At 48.7% G+C, this 13,916-nt stretch overlaps 5 protein-coding genes across 5 annotated transcripts; 2 read left to right on the top strand and 3 right to left on the bottom strand.

Moving 5' to 3' along the window:
* Window positions 1–761: 761 nt before the first annotated feature.
* On the bottom strand, window positions 762–2,131 carry DEU56DRAFT_758090 (uncharacterized protein; the record flags this gene model as incomplete). Its single annotated transcript, XM_041350203.1, has 5 exons — window positions 762–857; window positions 961–1,075; window positions 1,170–1,390; window positions 1,815–1,920; window positions 1,986–2,131. The coding sequence occupies 5 exons, from the start codon at window positions 2,129–2,131 to the stop codon at window positions 762–764; spliced, it is 684 nt and encodes a 227-aa protein (XP_041205944.1).
* A 1,247-nt stretch (window positions 2,132–3,378) lies between these two features.
* Window positions 3,379–4,447, bottom strand: DEU56DRAFT_902856 (uncharacterized protein; the record flags this gene model as incomplete). The annotated part of the gene is made up of 5 exons (XM_041356612.1): window positions 3,379–3,772; window positions 3,873–4,002; window positions 4,052–4,191; window positions 4,235–4,283; window positions 4,365–4,447. 5 exons carry the CDS (start codon window positions 4,445–4,447, stop codon window positions 3,494–3,496), a joined length of 681 nt encoding a protein of 226 aa, XP_041205943.1. The 3' UTR covers window positions 3,379–3,493.
* A 2,394-nt stretch (window positions 4,448–6,841) lies between these two features.
* On the top strand, window positions 6,842–8,620 carry DEU56DRAFT_816864 (uncharacterized protein). The gene is made up of 4 exons (XM_041353881.1): window positions 6,842–6,918; window positions 6,977–7,572; window positions 7,628–7,903; window positions 7,959–8,620. The coding sequence occupies exons 2-4, from the start codon at window positions 7,300–7,302 to the stop codon at window positions 8,475–8,477; spliced, it is 1,068 nt and encodes a 355-aa protein (XP_041205942.1). The 5' UTR covers window positions 6,842–6,918; window positions 6,977–7,299; the 3' UTR covers window positions 8,478–8,620.
* A 740-nt stretch (window positions 8,621–9,360) lies between these two features.
* Window positions 9,361–9,878, top strand: DEU56DRAFT_492894 (uncharacterized protein). The gene is made up of 3 exons (XM_041346488.1): window positions 9,361–9,493; window positions 9,547–9,783; window positions 9,835–9,878. Exons 1-2 carry the CDS (start codon window positions 9,479–9,481, stop codon window positions 9,757–9,759), a joined length of 228 nt encoding a protein of 75 aa, XP_041205941.1. The 5' UTR covers window positions 9,361–9,478; the 3' UTR covers window positions 9,760–9,783; window positions 9,835–9,878.
* Window positions 9,879–10,583: 705 nt separating this feature from the next.
* Window positions 10,584–13,905, bottom strand: DEU56DRAFT_816857 (ribonuclease H-like domain-containing protein). Its single transcript, XM_041353880.1, has 6 exons — window positions 13,195–13,905; window positions 12,674–13,143; window positions 11,607–12,616; window positions 11,446–11,553; window positions 11,164–11,393; window positions 10,584–11,110 (listed from the first exon to the last, which is right to left on the bottom strand). Exons 1-6 carry the CDS (start codon window positions 13,809–13,811, stop codon window positions 10,687–10,689), a joined length of 2,859 nt encoding a protein of 952 aa, XP_041205940.1. The 5' UTR covers window positions 13,812–13,905; the 3' UTR covers window positions 10,584–10,686.
* Window positions 13,906–13,916: the final 11 nt, after the last annotated feature.

Genomic DNA, 13,916 nt, shown 5'->3' with positions numbered 1-13,916 from the left:
ATTAATTTCAACGTATTTGTTACGGGTCGCGGAAATTTCCAAGATTCTGTCACGGAAATGGTAGTCAAGTTTATATTTTTGGTTTCCCGACTGGCGACAGCCTCAAGTACTTAATTTCAGTAGAGAGCCTCTATTGAAATTCTCATAGAGTAGGTCGGTCGTTTCAGTGATAATAGAATCACTTGATTTCAGTGAGTATGCGCTGGATTTCAATAGAAGGTCTCTAAGGAAATTTCAATGATCAGATCACGGAATTTCCGTGTATTTACTATCCACAGTGTACTAGTTCAGTTATCGTGGAGAAGGCCGCTTGTCGCATACTTTCCTCGCTCATAGCTGGCATCAGGCTTTTACCCATGTTCGTTGCTGGTGCATTCAGCTGCTGCTACCGTTCAAGTCAGATAATGCAGAATTTCTTGATCATGAAAAACAAATACGTAACATGAACCTAAATGAAGTGTCGGAGCAAGCGTATGAGATGACAATATGTAATACTGCTACGTGCTCCTCCCTGTTTCAGGGACAATATTGAAACTGAGCCGCGGGGAGAGACCTGGTGTACCCTGGTGTACCTGCTGATGCAACGACCGCAATATCTTTTTGGAGCTCAGAGAAGAGCGGAAGCAGAATTTTTATTCCAGCGATGGTTACTACAGTCGTTTAGACAACCGAACTACTCTGCTGAAATGTTTGGTTATGTTTTAGTACAAACACGTTACACTTATCATACCAACAACCACTATCCAAGTTGCGCCGCGTTCTCAGTTCTGGATTCTCGAAGTCGCCGTCACTGAACAAAGGACTACACAGAACGCGCTGATGCACGCCCGAGTGCTGTGGGGGTCCACGGAAGCCACCTGTATGTATTGTGATTAAGGTTATCCAGCCTGGGGTTCTTGTTGCATTTGAAAGATGTTCTTTCTCGGTTCGACGCCGAGCCTTCGGGAAAAGGAAACGTACCGATCCCACTTCATCCGTGAGGCATCGGTGGCTGATGATGAGCGACCCGAGAAGATCGCCCGCTTGGATCCGAGTCGAGATCATGACTCTAGCAAATCCAACTGTAGCTGGCGACCTACGGTTGTAAACAAGTCGTCGGCGCTGCCTTTCCTGTGGTTACATCCTTATGACATTCTTAATTCTATGGTGTATTCGCTGAAGCCAAGTACAGGTTAACCTCAGAAGAAGAAGAATCAACCACGTGCCAATCTCGGCGAGGGGCTGGAGGCGTCGTAGGTGTAGCTTCCGGTAGACCGGGCACGAATTCAAATGAAGGGAAACCCATACCAACCTCGAAGTCTACCCGATACACCGACTCATGAATACGCGCATCCTCTGCCGAGGCCAGAGACAGCGGAAGCAGAGTTTTGATCCCAGCGATCATAGAGATCTAGAGGGTCAATGACGATCGATCTGCGAAATTAAAATTTCATCCACCTTTCCCAAGTCGCGACGTCAACATTAGGTATGATGATGCAGCATCAAGCTAACGACCCCAAAGCAGAGTTGATATCTCTTGCTGAAGAATTTCTTCCTTCCTTGGCAAGATGTTGTACTTTTACAGTGTCATTCAACCCTAACATAGACTTATTCAAATGCTAAGCACGCCTCTGCTGGTACCGCCATCAACCCTACAAAGACCTTGTTCCCATCGACCTGGCGAAAGGCATCATTGACACTATCGCGAACATCCTTCTATTGCGCAGGCAGCCCTTTCTTCAATTGGACCCTAGGCATGCACAGTCGGTTATCAAGAACAAGTCTAATTTCTTAGCGATAGTCGGCATGTATGACACCATCAGGAAAGTCTTTACATTGGACAAAAGGGCAACTAAGGATGCTACCATAGACATTCTGCGAGAATCTCTTTCAAGTTGCGGGCAGAACTTTTTCACTCCTATGGTGCGCTCAGTACGTGTTCTGACAAAGTGTTTCATCGCTGACATACCCAGACCATCGTTTGAGTCACAATGGTTTCTCCTCACCTGCAGCATTCGTACTGAATCGACGTAGCACCAGTGTATAATTCGCAATCCCTGGCACCCGAAATACCCCATTGTGCCGCGCACGGGTACCCGCATTCACTCCAATAGCATACGGACTCGGTGTCACTGATCTCGGAGCCGGGCATGGCTCGTACACCCAGAGGACCAACAGCAGTAAATGCCAGGAGAATGATCGCCAAGAGATTCATCTAGACCATCAGTGTCATAAGTCGGATCTACAGGTTGGTGAGGTGAGGCTTACCGTCAAAAAGTTCAAGCTAAGTACGGGTTTTTTTGTTGGTTGGTTGTTCGTCAGTTCTGTGCTCACGCACTTTATAGCTGCTGGTCGTTAAAGTACTGATTTGTCAGTTTGAAGACAGCAATCATGCATAGTCTCCCCTAGGCAGACCCAATAGACGGACGACAGTTGTTCCATCTAATTCCCGTTAATGACAACAAGTTGACAGCATGTATGCGTGCTCCATGGCCACTCATTTCGCTCATTTTCAGGGCCAACATGGGACAACATTTACACTGAATGACAGGCGGAGGCCCGCGACCAGCGACCGTAGCGATCTCAGGTTAACAATCATTTTTAGGTTCCTTACTGTATATAGTATACTCATACCAGAGCCGCCGCTGCAAAAATGTCGCAGGTCGTGTACGAATTGTAGCTTCCGTGCACCGTATCGCTGGTTCATTGAAGGTGAGGCCACATGTCTTATCGTTGGCACAGGCATAGACAACGTTCCAGCCGCAGATCTGGGAGGATACACAGGCACTGCATTATCTATCTTCAGGCCGAGTCTCCTGTACATAAACCAAGGCTTTGCAGGTCTTGTCAACACTTCATCGATTCATTTTGTGAAGCGCAGTGCTGGAAATTCCACTACTAGTAGTACTAGTACAATTAGTACTCTGTACGAAAGACAATTCCTACCAATTTGCTAGTTTAGTTATCGTGGAGAAGGCCACTTGTCGTATAATTTCCTCGCTCACAGCTGGCGTCGGGCTTATACTCATGTTCGTTGCTGGCCTATTCAGCTGTTGATACCCTTCAAGTCAGATAATGCAGAATTTCTTGATCATGACAAACAAATACACAAGAGCCTAAATGAAGAGCCAGCCGAGTGTGCCAGAGCGCCATTAGTGTCGACATGTATGCCATGTACTCCTCCCACTTGTTTCAGGGATAATATTGAACTGAGCCGCGGGGAGAAGACTGGTGGCACCCTGGTGTACCTGCATGACCAACGACCGCATTATCTTTTTGGAGAAGTGGAAGCAGAATTTTTATTCTAGCGATGGTTACGTACTAACGGCGATCTTTGTCATGTGACTCAGAGCGACTGCCAACGAAATTCAACTTCCACACTGTTTCGCCGCCCAACCTCGAGTGTCAAGGCAAACTCAATATTGTTACAGACTTTTATATTGATAATAGGCTTGCTTACAGGTATGCAAGGCCCTTCGCCAGACGTACTTTTCGTCTTCGGAGATTCATTGCACTATCGAACTTGGTGGCCAATATCTTCTCTGTCCCGAACGCAATTCACACCGAGATAGAAAGCCAATATTTGGCCGGTCTGGGACAACGTCCGTGCCAAAGTACGGACAAAGTCTGGCTCAAACCCCGCTGTATGTTTGTAACGCCTATGTATCATTCCGCCAATGCGCCCGCCGCCATACATCCGAGTCACTTCCCGCTCACCGCTTGTCTTTTGTCCAGATTTGGGGAAGCCCTTGGCAGTTAGACCTTCTGTGTCCCAGGCTTTCAAAGGCCCAGGCTGGCCATTTTAGAGATGAGTCCTCCACCGAGATGTTGAATGCGGACTATGAATTCATGTTTCAGGGCTGGCTGGTCGACGTTAACATCGACCGACTGACAAGTACGACACCAAACTGAATAGATATTACTTGGCAATCTGCTGGCATTGCAAATATCTTCTGTTCGAAAGGGATTAAGGTCGATAGGCTCTTCTTAAATCCTCCTGAAAATCCCATAAAAGCAAAGCGTCTGGAGTCCTACTAGTGTGCATTCAGAATTATTCAGATCCCATCCTCACAAAGAAATCATGCGTTTCTCCTTTGTACTCGCCGTCCTTGCTGCTTTGACAGTATCCGTTTCTGCCAGTGACGCCCAGGCCCAGAAATGCCCTGTCTTTTGCAAGAAGTCTTCACAATGCGTAAACTGTCCTAAGCAAGTCTGTGTGAGTAGTTTGCGTCCAGAATTTAGCCACATGACTCACCGATGGGGCAGGCCGGCGTATGCTTCTAGTGCGGCAGTTAGTTGTATTTCTGCTTTCACAGTGCAGTATGGTTGATGGCACGACGTGAGTTACTGGTAGTCTGTTCAACTGGGTTGATTGATGTAATTACTTCGGAACAGGTTTGTAATACTGCCGCTCGAGCAATGGAGATCTTGGAATAGTGGCGCAAGCTTTGGCACGGTGGATGTACATATCTCATTCGCTTATGCATGTTGGCCATACTGGACTTGTAAAGTCAGATTTTATATATATAAAAATGTTATGTCTGTGCTGTGGTTGCGAAATTCCCGATATCCTATTTCAGAGCGTCTACAACTCCTGAGGCATGAGAAACAAAGCTCAAGCTTAAGCTTAAAACATGGTTCGCCCACTGGTTCGAAAAATTCTATACTAGAACAATTCAACTTCAATACAATCGCCGATGGGAACCTCTACCCCGTGTACGGCGCTAACCATGATCGTGAGGAAGTCCGTCTGAAAAGATCTTTCCAACTGCACCAAAACCATCACAATATACGATCGACAATAAATCCAGACGAACACACAATGGAAAAGGAGTCAATATCGTGCATCGTCGTGCGACTGTCATTTGAGTGGATGATGCAAACTTAATGAAAACTCGCTACTTTTGTTACCTCTGACTCTCTCTGATTCATACGACTACGAGCAATGGAAATTGCGCATATATGTGCCCTATGCACACAAATACATGAGTTGCATACCACCCACATCAAATAAAATTACATTAGGAATATATTCGAATGTTTTGGGGCCAGGGACATCGAGTAGGCCGCATCGCTGCTGGACCGTACTGGTAGTCATGATGGTAGGAAGGGAACAAGAGATCCGAACATCGTGAAGTTGGACTTTACACTTAGAAGCATTTCTTGTACACTGAGTAGCAGATGCGAAAATTTTGTCAATACATTGAGGGATCCGTGCAGTTTCGCAATAAGTGCGAGGGGAATGCAGAATTGTGCATTTGCATGTGCTGCGCTCCCACGTTGCATACTTCTATCGCACACTCTGACATCCTCCCGCACTGTCCGATGTTCACTGGGTGCGTGATCGGCCTTTGTTCAAATGCAGATTGTATCGTCCGCAATCGCCAACTACACATGGTCAGTTGGATGACGAGAGGTTATGTATTGACCCTGGAGCCCTGGGTGGATATGGTGGCCCACCCAAAGCCGCAGGACGGATGCCCTGGAGTCGACACGACAACAGATGGGCCACTTGATGCGGAATATGCATTACACATGATGAACTTCAGCCCGTTGGCTGTTCAGCACCGGCAGGGTCTAGGATGAGTGAGAGAGATATTTGTTGACGTGGACAGAATTTGTCTGCTTCAGAGTGATTTCTGGGTCGTACAAGGAAGTCCAGTTGTCTTAGCCGGAAATAGAGGACTAGCAAACCCCTGTAGGGAAAATAGGCTGCCCGTGGTGAGGTTCTGTACAAAACATAGTTAAAACGCAAGGATTGCTCTCGCTTGACACATCCTCATCGGTATGGTTGTTGCGCTGGGAGCTTCAAAGATAAGATTTATGTTGGCCCTGGGAATCGTCGGTGATCATTAGTAAGGTCGGACATTGATTATTCTTGGTTGGAAAATTCGTGGAGAATTCGCCGAGGTTGAATATTTGAGCATGAACCAGCGACATATGAATGAAACAAGGGTTGACGAGATGAGGTCATCATAAGCAGAACGTGTACCACACCATTGGCAGTGGAGAAAGAGGGGGAAAGGATCGCCTAGTGCACCACACTCAGCCACATACCCGGAACATGAGTGATTCAAGGTCAAATCAGTGAAGATGTTCCGCGAGACCGGGATGAAACCCTTGCGTACAGCCACGCAAACCCGATAACAGCTTCACATGTTGCGTCAAGACCAATGGGAAACGTACGCCGATGAGTCCACGAAATACCAGGACTTGTTTAGAACGGCAAAAATATGAACCAAATCGAGGGGATGAGCTTGAGCTGTCCAGGGACTAAGTGACTGGCGGGGCGTTCGGCCTTGATACTAGACGTACTTACCAGATGTCTTCCCCCACAAGTTGGCCCAGCATGTGAACGTATTCAAGCCGAGTCTCGTTCCATAAGACGAACTATGATGTAAGCAGCCTCGTGGTGCAACATTCACGACCTCACACGTGAACTTAGATCACGAAAATGAGTTCAACATGAAGCTGACATGGGGAGTACGGCGGTTGGCCATGCAACATAGTGGGGGACCCTTACATCTGTATATGAATACATCTAGATACCCGTTCTTCGTGACATCAATTCTGTGTCTTCCAGTTCTTCTGAATGCCATGCAGCCGCGTGGACGCGCAGGTGCTACAGAAAGCCGCAGAAGAGGGTCCATGGCGTACTAATGGCCGAGTCTCAGGGAATAGACGCGAGAGAGTACATATGCTATATACAAGCAATGGTCCATGATCCATGATCTACGTTGAGGGAGTAAAAGCGTTTGAAAGACAAAGTCTGTAGTAGTAGAGTTTGACAGAGGGATTCGGAATTCCTGCGGCATCTGCCGAAACCATATTACTCAATACAGCAATTCATATTTAGGCACAAAGGTGTGTCTCAAGTTAACGTCGACGTCAAAACAGTAGGTCTGGGATTGAGTGTGAACCATATATAAGGGTTTTGCTGTGAGTTTCACTTCTTATCGCCGACATTTGAGCTCACCATTGAACATGTCGATGGCAGCATCAACCACGTCGAGTCTTGCAACAAGCAAGGCTCGCTCAAGACGACGGTCGCATACCTTGAAGTTAACACCGGCTTCCACACCTGGCCTGAGCTCAACTTCGTCGTATTCCTATTCGTCTTCCTCATCCTCGTCCTTATCTTCATCACGAACTACATCGTGCTGCAAACCACCATACATACATTTGTGCGACTTGCTCACTCCCGCGGACACTCGCGTACACCCCTCCCAGACACAGACACCCTCTGCAGTGTCTACGCCACCACCATCATCACGGAAACGACCACAGGGCTTTGTCGTTTCTCCTGCATTATTACCTTCCATGCGCGACTTGCTCTCCGAGAAACTTGACCAGGAACTGAGTCCAGACGATGACGAAGACATGGCCAGTGTTATATATACTGCTAGACGCACTCGAAGCAATCAAGATATACACCGTCACAATAATACACGAGTAGTGAAGGACTCACGAGCGAGCGGGTTCCATGCATTCCTGAGTGTAGGCCTTGGCTGGCGGAAGCCCAAATCACAGCAGATAACGACTGCTCCAGGACAATTGGGTGCGGGTGAGACCGAGACCGAGACTGACGAACCTGTGAGGATTTGTCGACATATACCTCATTCCTTTCTTACTTGGACGCGTATTGCAGCCGCGCCATCTTCCGACGACGCGTATCCTACCTGCCTCAGAGCCATTAGTTCCACCAAGCACTCTGACAACTCTACTTTTCGATGCATCGCGCCTCTTGTCTGTCGTCCCTGCTTCATTAGGCGCCCTAATAAACGCCTGGTGTATGTGGAAACCTCCAGGACTGTACTCAGAACACGTCGCCCCCGGTTCATGCTCTCGAATAAACCGGGAGCATGACAGTTGGGGTCGCATCGCCCTGCCGGACAGAGCTGATTATTTCCTGGCCGTTCTTTGGGTAAGGTTTTAGATTTTTGGGATGGTCAATCTCGTGGCTGATATCTCATCTGCAGGCGTTACTAACGGCACACCAATGCCTCCAGTTAACAACCGGACTCCTTCACCGGTGGCGTGCCTACTACGCCCCTTTATCCACGCTAATACGCCTTCTCGCTTTGCAGGCCATTTGTTGGCCTGCAACCCACTTTACGCTCGACATCCTTGGCGGACTAGGGGTTAATGTCGATGTCGCATTCCCTACACTAAATATCCTGGACAATGCACTGCTGCGTTGGACCACAATACGTCCAGATGTGTGCTGGGCTGTTATAGGGACGACGACGTGCATTTCTCGTAGCATTCAAATATGGGTGACAAGCAACCTTCTCCCGTCAGATACAGGCACTCGCGCATCCGCGGTCCCTGATCGTCTACGGCCGCATGTGAAACTCAAGGGTGAGGAGACACGCAAGTTGGCTGGACGCCGGTGGGATTGGGGTATCGTTGCAAGAGTCTGCATATTACCTGCAGGGTTTTTGTATTTTGTCATGGCGTGGATAGGTGCGTGGAGAAGGGAGACTTGGGACTGCTAGAGCGATAGGTCGCTTCCCTTTGTACCTGCTGTGTAGTTTTATGGGCCGACGTCCCCGTATGTCGACTATACATCAGGCTATACTAAGTACTATGTTAATTTCCTATGAGAAGGCTGAGCTATCACATCATGATATTGTGCAACCATTCCCTGAAGTCGGCTTGAGGGGAGAATATTAGCCTCCCCTAGAGAGATCTTGGACTCGAAAATGTATGTTTGTATCTACCATATTATGGGCAGGATATATCCCTTTAGCCTGTAGACCAAAGCTAGGATACATCCGCTGAGGCTAAGCGATAATAGTCTATGCTACTAGTGGCACAACGATGCCAGGCATCCTTTCCCGACTCACAGCCTTACCTTTTATCCGTGCGCTGTAAACCTAATACGTGTATCTACGTAGTGACGCACACTAGTAATGCATGGGCCATCCTGAAGATGCGCACGCAGCGATAAAATAAGGATACGAAGAGGTCTTCGCGCTATCACCACGTTACAGTATGTCGTCTAGTTGTGCAACTTGAACTGAGAACGGGCTACGCCCCCCTCAACAAACACCTCGCCAAAATAAATGCAGTAGACTCACCGCTATGCCCAGCATGCAAGCAGAGAGAAGAGACAGTGCACGCCGCACTTTTCGGATCTCCTGCACCCGCGGATACTCGTGGGTAGTTTTGCAGGCGTACCCGCACGGGTGAACCAATCACAGGTACCCGTCACTCGTTCCACCCGACCAACACGTGTGACTGTAAGTGCTCCACAGTAGGTACCTGGGCAAAGATCGCCCTTGTCATACCCTAACTCGCCTGGCACTTCATTTAGCCTTGAGGTGGTAGTATGGAACAACTGTTTTCCTTCATTTTTTTCTGCCTAGAGAGACTTAGTAGGCGAGATGCTGTTTTCGAACTTACGTTTGATACTTGAACGAACAGCTATAAAGTGCGTGAGCACAGAACTGACGAACACCAACCAAAAAACAAACCCACACTTATCTTGAAAATCATGCACCGTTTGACGGTAAGCCTCACCTCACCAACCTGTAGATTGGACTCACGACACTGATGGTCTAGATGGATCTCTTGATGGTCATCCTCCTGGCACTTACGGCTGTCAGTCCTATCAGTGCACGAGCCATGCCCGGCACAGAGACCACTGACACGTGCATTTGGGAGCCGTGTGGGGCGTATGGCCCGCAGTGCCCGGAGACGCAACACAAAGTCACCACCACCAGTAGCGCCCTTTATACTGTACAGACTCTGTGCTGTTGCAGTTCTAAGAAATAATTGCAACGCAAATGAAGGGTCCGGGTATGTCAGTAATGAAACCCTTTATCAAAACATGTACTGAACGCAAAATAGAGATGAAACCCGTTCTGCTCACACGTTAAGCTGTGGTAAAGCATCCCCTGAAGATTCTGGCAGATTGTCTTTGGTAGCATTCTTTATCGCCCTTGTAAAGACATTTCTATCTCGCACTTGTCGGCGGCTATCGCCAAGGAATTAGACTTTATCTTGATAACTAGCTGTGTATACCTAAAGATCGATTCAGGAAAAAAGGCTACCTGCGCAATAGAAGGATGTTGATAGTTTCGAGAATGCCTTTCGCCAGGTCGATACAAACTGGCAGGTTTTTTGTGGGGGTTGAGTACAGCGATAGCGCCGCATACCAGTTGGCTCGAGTTGTCATCCTGCGATGCCTTGGTATCAGAAGAAGTGTGCTTAGCATTTGGATCATTCTATGTCAGAGTCAGATACACTGGGAAACTCTTAAATGTGTTCATTCTTGCCTTTGACTGTTTGAACCCTTTGCCCTTCCGCTTTTTGTATAATGCATTCATCCCCTAGATCTGTGTGGTGAAAATGGGCTTCAATTATTGAATGTGCGTCTGCCTCACGAGTCACGACACCCGTGTGGAAGGAGAGAACTGCGCAATAAGTAGACCCATTTGGCTGCCCGGTTTGTGGTCTATTTTCTGGACAGATAGAGCATCGAGTCATTCCGTGATACATCGGTCGTGTTGTCCAGTTCATGAGAAAATTTATTTCGCCAGCTGGAGTTGTAGTCGTTTGTCAGAAGGGCGGCATCATGGCCCGGGCATATGTAGATAGCGGCCTTAATGGCAATATTCAATTGTCAGGCACATCCACACATCCACACAAGGCAGACACGATAACGCAAGTACTACTTATGCAGAATCAAGTCGTCCATCTTCAGATATAGAACATCATCTCCTTCAAATTGGCGTGGACCCCATTACCCCATGCTTGAAGAGCAGCATCGTAAACACGTTGCTTCGCCGCCTCTCTTTCGTCTGCCGCCTCTTTCGCTACGCCTTTCCCTTTACCCTTCCCTCCTCCTTTCTTACTTGAGGAACCAGACGCGGGGGGCTGCTCCGAATTGAGAAATCCTTCAAGGTAACACCGCGCCCGCTCACATGCCAGGTCAGCATAATACGCCAAGGGGACAAGGCTCACCGCCTTGGTGGCACGGGCATATAAGTAACTCGCGGTATGCGTGCCCTGTTGTATGTCGTTGGCGCTGAAACCATTCTCATCGTAGACAACTGTATAGTGCGTAGGTCGCACGTGACCCTTGAGCCCATCGTGAGCTTGCAAATAAAAGTCGAAATCAAAACTGGCAGAAACGAGAATATGAGCTGGGAATTTCACAGATCAGAAAGGACTTACACGGCAGTGATGCGTCGATCGAAAACTGTTCCAGGGCGCGTGTTTCCGTTTCGGCTCTCGTTCTTTGAGTTTGTCGGCCTGGTGCGCGCGTGGTGCCGTTTCCCACAAATGATGATACTCAAATGGGGCCGATACTCTGCAAGACCCTCGGTTTCCTTTTGGATGGCCTTGAAGGCATCCAGTATCTTGTCCTTCTCAGAGCCGCGCTCGAGCACCGTGTCAAATTGACCCTAGGTTATGGGTGAGCGTTCTGCACAAAAGGTTGAAAATTTATTGTCTTACCTCTGAGACACCGTCTCTGTAGACGATAACTCTCTCTGGAAGGGAACCACTAGTCTTCTTATACGCTCTCAGTCTTTCTAGCATCATCTCCGTTAAGTCGTCTATCATCTGTAGGTGTCCATCAGCTTGCCGAAGGCAAAGAATTTGTTAGAGCGCAATACCTCTTGCTTTGACTTCTGACACCTCAAACTTACAGGGCATTGCACGAAAGTCTCGTCAATAGTGGCGACGACTGCAGCGATGGATGGAGTGCCTGCCTTGCTGGCAGGTCCAGGGTGGGTAACATCCATGCCCACGAGCATCGTGCTCTTCGTAGTGAGCCAGCGTGTGCTTTTAGCATCGAGAGTATGATTGATGCCCCCGAGTTTCTGGTTCAGCTTCAAGGCGATATTAGCATAGTACTGCTGCGGACCCTTGGATTTCAAGATCTTGTCCAGGACAATCGTGACAGAATGTATCCCGAGCTCGACATCGCAGATGCGTTTGACACCGGGGTATAGCTTCGTGTCACGGAAAGGTAAGAGGACCAGCACAAACGTAGGGTTGTCCCTGCTGATGTCCTGAATGGTCTGCTTGATTTCCTTTATATCCTTAGACCGATCCCTGTCCTGAGACTGTCGGGGCAGTTGGGATGTTCTGGCAATAGTCGGGGGCGATTCGTCAAACATCATTCCCGAATTCTGACAACCTTCTTTGAACCCTTTCCACACTTTGGACACGTCTTCGTCCCTAGACGTGCCAACGACGACCACCGCCCATTTGGCAACGGAAGCCCCAGTGTGGAACTTCACATTCGCGAGGTTCCAACTTCCTTTTGCCGGCTGTATGGCAAGAGAACTGGAACGATATAGTAGACTTTTGGGCGGAGGCAGCTCTCGTCCGGGAATATCGGTCATCGTCTGACTGATCGATATGCCGAACTTGTCCAGAAGGCTCGCCTTGGGTTTAGTCAAAGCAAGCGAGGGTAATCCTCGTTTGATTATCTCTTCAAAGTTGGCAGCTGGAGGCTGGCATGCGTGATTCAGCATCTTCGTAGTCTCTCGATCATCAAGAAGACCTCTGAATGGTTGCGACTCGATGGTACACAGCTCCAGGGGGACATAGACCGCCCTCCTCTCTGTCCCGAGGTCAGCAAGTGGGAGATCGGGACGTTTCAGAGCTATATCGTGCGCTAGTGTCTCACGATCAGCTTAATGAAGAGGTACTGGCAGCTAAATGACGACAGTACCTTCCTGAAAATGTTGGGCGACTGAAATTTGGCGTCCATCCTTGAGAAATGTCGTTTTTTCTGCAGACGACGACGTGATCCGTAACAACGTGCGACGTTTGGTGTAACCAAGATACGTGGTGGTCACTTTGACATTCTGAGCAAACCGCTGCGGAATTGCGCCCTTGGAACGATCCGCGGATTCATTGTACGCCAAGTCCAGCCGTCCAATGGGCTTGTAGAACGGTGTCATGCACACACCAACATTGACCATTAACTCTCCAAAAACGGGCCTCACAGACAAGAAAAAGCCTCTTAATGCCTGCAAACCCGTAAGCCCGGGGGAGAGCTCATTTGCCTTGTAATCCGGGAACCCGAAGTAGCGGCTGTTTCCGACTCGAGTCGCAGTGGAGGATGCATGTTGTTGAATAACAATGTTGTATGCAGATATGAGCGGGGAAATGTCAACGTCGGCGTCGCAGTGCAGGTACCTGGACAATAAGATTAAGATAAAGTGTCACGTCTCTTGGCTCAGTACTTACTTGTTTAGTTCGCTCATCTCCCATTTGCGAAGCAGTTGGAAGGAGACGGTATATTCTGGCGAGTTTGGACTAGGCGTCTCCCCTTCCTCGAAGAAGCTCACAGAAATCTGCATGGGTTGGGGCAACTCCTTCGCAGATACCAGTGTTTCTCTCCCATCAAATGCCACGAATGACTTGACACTTTGCCAAGGCTGGTCATCGGTCTCCTCGAGTAAACGTAGGAGACGGCGCTGAACATCCTTGGCGTTCCGGGCCGGTTCGACTTTGACATGATACGTATTAACAAGTGAATTTGTAATCTTCAATGCGAAGAAATTGGCAGTCAGTGTGACCGGGTCTCCGAGGGTGCCGAACCCTGGACGGATAGGCCGTTCATACCGAATGCCAACCTCGCGCCGTCGTTTATCTAGAGCTTGCTCATGGGAGCGGAGCAATTCGTCAACTTCACCTCCTTGAGGGGCCCCTGCCTGCTGCGGCCTGGCAGGCGGTCCATAGGTGCTTCGTGCAGGACCTGCAGCAGGGCCCCGTTGGGCAACGGTACCCCGCTGAACTCCTCCACGACCACGGATGCCTCTGCTCAGAGTTCGGATACGATTGGGATTGCTGTTGGTATTCATGGTTCAGCACTAATAGCAGTTTGCCGGAAAGAGCTTCCAGTTGCGTCTTAAATAAAGTCGCTTACTCAGCAAGAAAATCACCTTATTCACACGCACAGACCAAGC

Source organism: Suillus clintonianus, assembly GCF_016758775.1.
Source record: "Suillus clintonianus strain FC179 chromosome Unknown DEU56scaffold_63, whole genome shotgun sequence".
NCBI classification, from domain to species: domain Eukaryota; kingdom Fungi; phylum Basidiomycota; class Agaricomycetes; order Boletales; family Suillaceae; genus Suillus; species Suillus clintonianus.
Note: the sequence above shows the minus strand (reverse complement) of the source record. Positions and strands in the feature narration are given on the sequence as shown.